The sequence below is a fragment of the Mandrillus leucophaeus genome, unplaced genomic scaffold, assembly GCF_000951045.1.
Source record: "Mandrillus leucophaeus isolate KB7577 unplaced genomic scaffold, Mleu.le_1.0 Scaffold1651, whole genome shotgun sequence".
Classification (NCBI taxonomy): Eukaryota; Metazoa; Chordata; class Mammalia; order Primates; family Cercopithecidae; genus Mandrillus; species Mandrillus leucophaeus.
This window is the reverse complement of record NW_012101645.1, coordinates 212,521-222,352: the sequence shown is the minus strand read 5'-3', so window position 1 is coordinate 222,352 and position 9,832 is coordinate 212,521. Positions and strand designations below refer to the sequence as shown.

Sequence of the window (9,832 nt, the reverse complement as noted above, 5' to 3'; positions counted from 1 at the left end):
TTAAATATTCAAAGTTTATTTTTGAGCAAGAGTTCCAGTTGTTAAAAGAGAGGATCAGAATGACATCCTCAAGGTAGCAAAATATTATTTTTACTTTTCATAATTAATTCATGTATTTAATACTCCATTGAAATTCATTGCTTCATTTAAGTATTTACTGTGTAGTAAGCACTGTGCACTGTTCAAGCTATTGAGGACACAATGGTGAGCAAAACAGATAAAAACTACCCCATCCTCATGGAGATTATATTTTGGTATGCAAAGCAAATGCTCCAAAAGGATATCGAAACTGCCAAATTAAGACAAAGAGCTAGGAAGCACACAGGGAGCAAGTCAAGAGCTTTTATCAGACAAACAACAATTTTTTATACTTAAAAAAATTCACTTATTTGTTTCTTTTGGTAACCAAATAAACCCAAAGGCTTGAGTGGGACAAATATTATTATCACCCCTACCCCCTTTTAGATTTTGAAGCAAAATGTCAGAAAAGGTAAGTAATTTTCCCACATTGATAATGTCAGTAGAGAGGTAAACCTCACCCCTGGACACTCTGATGCAGACACATCTCATGCCTTTTCCATAAGTCATCTCTAAGCACGAGAAACACAAAAAGAACTAAAGGGAGGGAAGGATGTAGCTTTATTTGTTGCTTAAAACAATGAACAATAGAAACAAGTTAAGAATAACCTGCAATTAATGACAATGCTTGTGGTTCTGACGTAAGGGAAGATCTTTGCAGCTTTCTGGAAGTGGTAAAAAATGTGCTCAGTTTCAGGGATGTACTACCATTTCTACTGCCCAGAGACTAAAATGTAATAATGCATGGAATATTAAATTAGAGACATTTTGTTAACCTGATGAATGAGCCTTAGTTTCTTTGGGACCAGAACATTGTCGTAGATACATAAGAAGCCCAACAGTAAACAGGAAAATCAAAACAGACAAAGAAGGAATCACAATCAGTGGCAAAAATCCTCTTTTCTTTGCAGATGCTGGGCCACTGTCAACACTACCCCCATAGCCTCTGTGCAGGCAGTAGGGAGGGGACCACCCATAGCCACAGTGGCAGTGATGTTGGTTATTGCAGATCCCCTTCATATTGCAGGTCTCAGGAAGGCAGACGTGTGACAAGACAGACAGACTGACACACTTCTTGTGGATGCAGATCTTTCCTGGGCCACACACAGTACCATCTTTCACGTCACCAATGTCAGGTATGTTCATCCTTAAATGATAGTCAGTACCCCAGCAGGTGACGCCATTGATACGAGTGTGCTGCAAAGTAAAATGATCTTGGAGAAGAGGAATGTCTCTCACATTCTCACATTGAACTCTCCCACAAAAGACATCAGAGATATGACATTTTAGGTATGTTGTGCCATTTATACCACAGTGACCAAAACGGTTTCCCTGAGAGTTGATTTCTTTATAGCAATTCTGAGATGCACTTTTTGCATCTTTACCAAAAACCTCCCTGCAATGCTGGTCGTGGTTATTACATCTCTTTTGATAGCAGTAGGCACTGTCACTACAGGGGATACGGTCCTGCACATACCTATCTTCTGGACACTGATAGGATATTCCATTGCACCTTTCTGGAAGGTCACATTCATTGACCTCTTGTCTACAGAGTTCCCCTGATGGCATGAACTTGCAGTCTTTGCAACAAAGCCCGAAAGCACAGGCAGCCCCAGGCAGAGTGCAGTTCAACAGACAACAGGCATCTTGTTCACACTGCTGTATGGATCCACAGTCACACTGCTCTTCTCTTTCAACCACACCATTCCCACAGCGCTTTAGCATAAAAATTTCCCTCAATCTTGAAGGATTATGCAGACATGATCCCTGGTTTAAGGTGGTCTTCATAAAATCACCATAACTGCAATTGGTGAATTTCTCTGCTGGCACTCTAAAAGTACACATGATACAACCTCTTTCCCCACAAAAACAGAATTCTTCATCATGCTGCATACCCAAAGAATGACGTAACTCATGGGCCACAGTGTTGGCAAAAAGAGACCAGGTATCTCCTTGAAAATTATCAACTACACAATCAATAGGTGGATGACATATTCCTGCAATGTAGGCTAGACCAAGTATACTTATAAGTGAATTTTTTATGAACATATGTGCAGCATCATGCTGTAATTGGTAAAGACTGATTAGTTTCCATTGAGAGAAATCGTTCAGGACCTGTTCTATGCTTGTCATTGGGAAAATATTTCCTTGATTCCAAATTTCAATTCCAGTCAAAATTACATAACTACCTAACTGTTTATACATGGAATCCACTATGTTGACAACGAGAAATACATCCTCTTGTACCTTTGAGATGTTGCTTTGAGAGTAAATGAAGAAATCATGGTTCACCACAACAACTAGCTCCAGAAACCATGCATGGGTCCACCAGTCGCCAGCAGATTTTGGTTCCAGAGCTGAGTTTTCAGCCTCTTCAAATCCCAACTGTTGGCGTGCTACTTCCTTCTCTGTTAAGCCACATCTCATAGCTGGGAATTGTGTCTCGTTACTGTTTATCTTATAAACCAGGTGTTCAAATGTGGCAGAGTGCCTGATGGGTTCAATTTCATAAGTGAGGCCATTTATTTGTAATACCCCTCGAAAACCCCCAAAACAAGCACTGAACACAGCCAGAGACTCAGGGATCCCCTCCACGTAACCATGATAGTAACAGTCATCTGGGATGAAGGGCTGATCCTCCAGGAGGGCATGCTCATCTGTGTAGGTGAACACTGGGAGGTGTCTAGAAACCAAGAGCTTCTTGACCTTCATGTGAACAACGTGTCTCTTTCCCCCAAGCCGCAGACTATAGGAGAGCCATCCAGGAGCCTTTGCACTTCTGCCCCTGCTGATCACCTTCAAGGGGATCACCACTTCTGGGGAAGTGAAATGCTGGGAGGGCCCAGCCTGACAGTAGCCAGAAATGGACAAAAACACCCCAAGCCAGAGCAGCAGAAGAGCGACCCTGATGTACACTAGGGTCCCATCCACTGCCATTATGAAGTTGTCGTCATGGAGCCATCTGTCCAGAGCAGAAGAGGACAAGGTGTGAGGCACTTCTGGTCTGGCTCCTCCCTCTAAGCTGCTCAGGATGCAGGGCTGACCCTATGGATCTGTGTCCTGGCAGAGTTAGATCAGAACTGCAGTGCTGGAAGTAAAAATAAAAAGATGGGTTGGAAAGGTGATAAGTAAGGAAATCAGGAGAGAAAAAGAATGGAGTGGTGAAAAACTGGTTGATGAATCAAGAAAATGCTTTGGATTTGCTTTTAGTAAATGAGGTAGGGAGTTTGGGGATATAGAGAAGACAACATTGGCCACGTGGTGATAATAGCTGAAGTTGGAAGACGGGTACTTAAATAATTATCTCAATCTTTACAGGCAGTATGAAAATGTCCATAATAAAAAGTAAAAGCAAAAGTAAAGAAACTTAAGAATAGGGTGACTCTATATCTCAATTTGTCCAAGATAATATTAGTTTATGCCTGTTGCCCTTGCAATAACTATTGATAGTGTCTCCTTTGAGTTTCAAAACTGGAGACATCAAAAACAATTGTAATTCTGTGTCAAGTTGCATCAGTTTTATGATACACTTTAGTTTCTTTATCTCAACGTTATTTACTATTCCTCATTGTGTTCATCTTTACTCATAATTTTATTAGACTGCAAGATTCTTGACTGCATGGTTTATGATTTTCATTTATTTTAGTATCCTCTATAATGTGTTGTATAGTTCTGTGTACAATGAAAAATGAAAAAAGAGAGGAAGGGTGGTGAAGTGTTTTGCCTTATAAATTAATGCTACTAAAATGTATTCATATTGTATTATAATTTTAGGAAAAGAAAAAAATTCATGAAACACTGACATCCTTTAAGGGTATGGAGAACATAATGTTTTTCTCCCCAGTTACTGACAGGAGAGTCCCAAAGACAAAAGCAAAAGCTTTCAGAAGAGAAAATGAGAATCTGTGCAGTTTAAAGGTCTTGGGAAAAGGAACTCTTGTCTTATTAGGGCAAAACCGTTGGAGAGTCTGGCATTTTAGGATTGCCAGGGAAGAGTCCCAATGTTTGCTCAAATATATTTACCAACAGTTTTTGAAAGTGGAGAATTTCTGCACCTGTCATACAATCTGGCTGGCAACACTCATCCATTTCTTTTTCTATTAAACAAGTCTTTATGTGTTTGAAGCATACAAAGTGCAGGACATGTGCTAGATATTAGAGAAAGAAAACAAAAATACAGAGCATTAAATAAATCATCAATTTAGTGCAGGAGCAAGAATAAGCTTTAGGAGGCCTTTAATATTGTATTCGATATTTTATATATTTTGTGCCTTTTTTTTGCTGACGAGAGTGTCCATATATTTCATCATAGTCTCAAAACTGTCAAAAGTGAGGCTAATAAGCACTGAGCATGTGTAGAAACAAACAAATAAACAGGTAATTGTAATATGATCAAGACCAGATTAATCTGAAGATAACATAGTCTATGATTCAGGAATCTTCGTTGTACTGATCTCCATAAAGACCTTGAAAGGGGCTCAGTAATGGACTTTATGAAACTCCTCAAACTACAAGAGATCAAAATTAGTCACTATGCAAGAAAAATCAGAAATATTAAAACTGAAAAACCCTGAAATACTATAACTCATACAAAAAAAGATTTAATAAAGGCTTTCTAAAATTTGACGATAGTAAATTTTATTATTTATTTCATTACCAATAACAAGCTGTGAAGCTGAATTTTCTTTTCTAAACTATTAATAATACAAACTCAATTTCTATTAAACATACTAGGGAAAGGCAAATGCCTTTCAGTTCTTGCTATAGAAATTATAACAAAATAATTCTCTTAAGGGAGGCAATTAAATAAGAAGCAATTTGAAAACTGTAGGGAAAAGGTATCATGGAAGTGAGTCAGGAAGTTGATTAGTATAAATATGAAGGGATTAAATTTTGTGATGTTTATGGCGTTTTCAACCTTTTAATATTTATAATTTGTTGCGGCTTCTTTCTTATGCTAAATAGATCCTCATTTTCACACTTATTTTCTGCAATTGTAACTTGGTATTGTTTTTTGCAAAGTGGGCCCTCATCTTGTAGGTGCATTAGGCCCAAAAACTTAATTTCATCTCTGACTGTGATCAATGTATTGATGAAGGTAGGTGCCATTTCTTATAAGAACAAAAAGGAAAAGCATTTAAATCAAGCTAATCTAAGAAGACTTACATAGAAGATATACAAATGAACATGCCTGACCCAACACCAATCATCTCCTGGATTTTGAATCCGTTTCTAATCAATGCTTTCTTTGCCCTGATTCAAGTTTCCTTATATTCTCTTCTTATAACTTCCCTTGTGCTTTCCAGAGTCTTCCTTTAAAGACAAAAGGAGGGAGAGAGAGAGGGAGAGAGACAGGCAGAGAGAGAGAGAAAGAGCGAGAGAGAGAATGAACCAACTCCATCCTGAACCTCTTCACAGAAAGCTCCCTACATCTACTTACCTTATTAAACCTGAGCTTTAATAGAATTTACTGCTTGCCTAAAGACTTCCTCTTGAGAAACCCCATCCTCAGAAATCACATGTACCACAAGGTCCAGAGTTCCTGTTCTCCACAGCCCACAACATCAACACCAAATCATTTATCCTGCAATATCTGACTACACTATTTTTTAGATTTCTCTTATCACTCTTGGACAAAATTCAAAGGCTTTGGCCCCTGACTAATAAAATTACTCTCCACCAAAAATCCTACCCTCATCTTAAAGTACTATCAGCAAGTATATAGACAACCCATCTGAAAACAAGACAGGGTTTTTTAAAGTTTTTTTTTTTTAACCTCTTCAATTCGTCTTCAGTGTAATTCAGCCTACTCACTCAGTGTAACTCAGCCTACCTACTCAGTCATAATGTATACCTTGTCAACACACAAAAAATTTCATATACCCTAAGCAATTTACCAACAATTTTAGTTCTCCCAAGTCTCCCTTACTCCTGCTATACCTATTTCTCAAACCCAAAGAGAACTCACTTTTTTCTTTCATTGTCTCCCATCTCACTCAATGTTCTTGTCTTCCAATCCACTCGAGCTCTGCTACCAGTTTCATCCCTTCAAGCACTGTATGCCAAAATCTTTAACTCTCTAAAATCCTAATTATAACACAAAATGTAGGGGGTAGGATGGGCGATGGGCAGGAACTGCATTAATCCTTCACATACTTTTTCCACTCCTACATCAAAGCTACCAATGCTACTCTGAAAAAAAAAAAAAAAAATCATAAACCAATGTGTTTGTGAAAGGTTTAGAAAGAGAACATAGAAATCAGAACTGAAATGGCTTGTCCTGGACCCCCAGCCTAAGGAATAGACATATAAAATTCAACAGATATGTCAAAACCTCCTATGCCATATTGCTCTTTTCTTTATTCTCCTGGGCATTGCATTCCTTGTTTATGTATCGTGTTCTGAGTTTCCTCAATGTTCTGAGTTTCATCATTTATGTATAGTGCCAGCAGCTGAAAATCCATTCTCATTGTCTCTCAATCACAGTAGAGTTAGTTAACCAAGTACCTTTCCTTTCTAATATAAAGTATTTAAGGTTTTTTCCTTTTCTTGTCCTAGATTGGCTATGTGGATGCTGGAAGATGGGGAAAACTTGTTTCAGTCTGAACATTATCCTTGCCATCAACTTGCCTAAAGAGGTTGGATTCATCTGGGCGGTTTTCATTCCTGCAAGTTAGGCACCTTATTCCATGAGGTGTAAGAAGCATGGAAGAGAAAAGCAAAGTTCATAGACAAAACTTCCAAGAACAAAGGTCTCTGAATTGGGAGGAAATTCTAACTGCCAGATTTGCTCTCGGTATTTCTCTTGATATGTTTTCTACTTATTATGGAGTGACAGTTGTTGTGGATGGGAGGATTGAAAATGGGAAGAACTAACCAAAGATATAATGTTGTGGAAAGGACTGATAAACTACACAAACCCGTGTCATATTATTCTTTTCTTGGAGCTCAGCGTGAGAGCAGGCAATAACAGGAGAATAACTTCAAAAATATCTGTAAGCCAGATTCATTGTCTTCATTCCTAGGACTTACAGAGACCAAAGCTCCTGAAGTACCATCATTCTACCAGGGATACTGTGAGGTGGTCCCACTCTAAATCCATGTCCTCTAACATCAGTGGACTATCCAGTGAGCCAACAGCCCACTTATTCATGTGTGATAAACTCTTCCTTTCCCCACAGCTATTTCAAATTCATCAAGACCCCTCTCTACCCATCTTCCCTCTTATTCCAATGCCCTAATGCACTGTTTTCCTATCTGTCTGTCACTAGTATCTGTCCCATTAGAGTCATGGAAGTAATTCAGCTGGTTATAGCCTGCAGTTGTTTTCCTTAAGGGAATAGAACAGAAACATCAGAAGGCATCCCTAGAAGATCCTTAGCAACTCTTGAACACACAGTGCCAAATATTTGGGTGTAAGTGTGTGTAAGGCCACAATGTCACAATATAAAATGGATTTCTTTCTCAGAAATATGGTGTGTGTGTGTGTGTGTGTGTGTATATATATATACCTCCTATGCCATATTGCCCTTTTCGAGCATATGTATATGTGTGTGTGTGTGTATATATATATATATATCTCGAGTGTGTGTGTGTGTATATATATATATATGCCAAATTCAAAGCAAAATGGTTTCTGGGCCTTTCATCATCTGAATCCGCCTATATCTACCTCTTCTCTACCTCACTCCCTCTCCAGTCTCAGTGGAAATGTGATCCTCCCCCAGATTCAGGTAGTAACCCCTCATGGTTCCAGGTCATCTCTCCCACATACATAAGGACTGTTTCTATCAATTTTCCCCACACTCAACTGTATCTTCATCTTCTACTACCTTACCTATTCCTTACTGGCAATTGGGGTAACCAGCTCATTCTGATTTTCCCAGGACTGTCCTGGTTTTAAAACTAAAAGTCCTGTACCCAGCAATCCTCTCAGTCCCAACCAAACTGAAACCAAACTTGATGAATGACTTACCATCAGAAGAAACAGTAGTTTCCATGGCCCTTTCTGTCTAGATGGTTTGTACCACCCTTTATTAATGAACAAAGGTTTGCAGCTGTGACCACAGAACAAAGGGAAATGTAAGCCGTCCCCCTTTTGTCTCTCAGGTGACTAAATTTTAGATTTAGCTGCTTAGCAACAAGGATCTTTAACTTCTTAGAGAAATAATAATAGGCTCTCAAGAATATCTTGCTCTGATCCAACCATTTCTATACTCATTTCCAAATTCAATATGATTGGAATTGTGTTGTCTCCTCACGTCCGGTCTATGTCCCCTGACAGCACAGGTTCGTAATTTTGCCGGTGCCATTGCATTGGTCTAGACTGTCTAATCACTTTTCCCACTGAACTGAATTACAGTAACTTTCTAGGGCAAGATCAAATTCCACTTCCATTATCAAATCTTTCCTAAATAATCCAGAAAACATTAACATCCTATAACTCTCTTTATAACTATAACATGCAACACATTTTTGTGTGACAAAATTTATATCCTTGCTATTTTCATTTTATTTGTGAGTTTTAGATGCTGGAGAGGATGTAGAAAAATAGGAACACTTTTACACTGTTGGTGGGAGTGTAAATTAGTTCAACCATTGTGGAAGATACTGTGGTGACTCCTCAAGGATCTAGAAGCAGAAATACCATTTGACCCAGCAATCCAACTACTGGGTATATACCCAAAGGATTATAAATCATGCTACTATAAAGACACATGCACACATATGTTTATTGCAGGACTGTTCCCAATAGCAAAGACTTGGAACCAACCCAAACACCCATCAATAATAGATGGAATAAAGAAAATGTGACACATATACACCATGGAATACTATGCAGCCATAAAAAAAAGGATGAGTTCATGTCCTTTGCAGGGACTTGGAGGAAGCTGGAAACCATCATTCTTAGCAAACTAACACACAAGAACAGAAAAACAAACACTGCATGTTCTCACTCTAAGTGGGAGTTGAACAATGAGAACACATGGACACAGGAAGGGCAACGTCACACACCAGGACCTGTCGGGGGTTTGGGGGCTAGGGGAGGGAGGGATAGCATAAGGAGAAATACGTAACGTAGATGATGGGTTGATGGGTGCAGCAAACCACCATGGCACATATATACTTATGTAACAAACCTGCATGTTCTGCACATGTATCTCAGAACTTAAAGTATAATAATAATAAAATAAAATTTAAAAAAATAAATAAAAATAAAAAATAAAAAGACAATTATAGTACAATGATTGTAAAGACAAAGAAACAAAACTTGAGTTACTTCAATTCTGTTATTCTTTGTGATAAGATAACATTTTTATTTGTGTTTAGAATTTTAGATTATAGGCATATTTCAAAACTGGTAGAGTTGATACTGAAAAAATAAAGACATGGAAACTTTATTTTTATTGTGAAATTAGATTCTTATGAATCTCTGCTTATCTTTTATGTAAAGCTTTTCTTAACTATTTTATTATCTTCAATTTTCATGTTAGCAAAACTTTTGAAGTTAAAATAAATAAAAAATTAATGGATAAATCTGGGTGTACTATCCTTCGAGCGTAAGTATGTGAAGATCAATTTTGTTGAAGTCATGGACAAATCTGTGGAAGTTAAAACTCAAGAAAACAGAAACTGTAATGTTGTGATTTACTTATATGATAGGCTAATATGAAGTAAGTTTTCCTATGTCTTTTAAAAATATATATTAATATATTTAACTAGTATTAATTTATTACCTTTTCACTACCCTATT

The 9,832-nt window shown here is 37.9% G+C and overlaps 1 protein-coding gene across 1 annotated transcript; it reads right to left on the bottom strand.

Annotated features, from left to right (window-relative positions):
* Positions 1–806: 806 nt before the first annotated feature.
* On the bottom strand, positions 807–8,165 carry LOC105536913 (disintegrin and metalloproteinase domain-containing protein 21-like). The gene is made up of 2 exons (XM_011976399.1): positions 8,054–8,165; positions 807–3,166 (listed from the first exon to the last, which is right to left on the bottom strand). Exon 2 carries the CDS (start codon positions 3,013–3,015, stop codon positions 850–852), a length of 2,166 nt encoding a protein of 721 aa, XP_011831789.1. The 5' UTR covers positions 3,016–3,166; positions 8,054–8,165; the 3' UTR covers positions 807–849.
* Between the last annotated feature and the right edge of the window lie 1,667 nt (positions 8,166–9,832).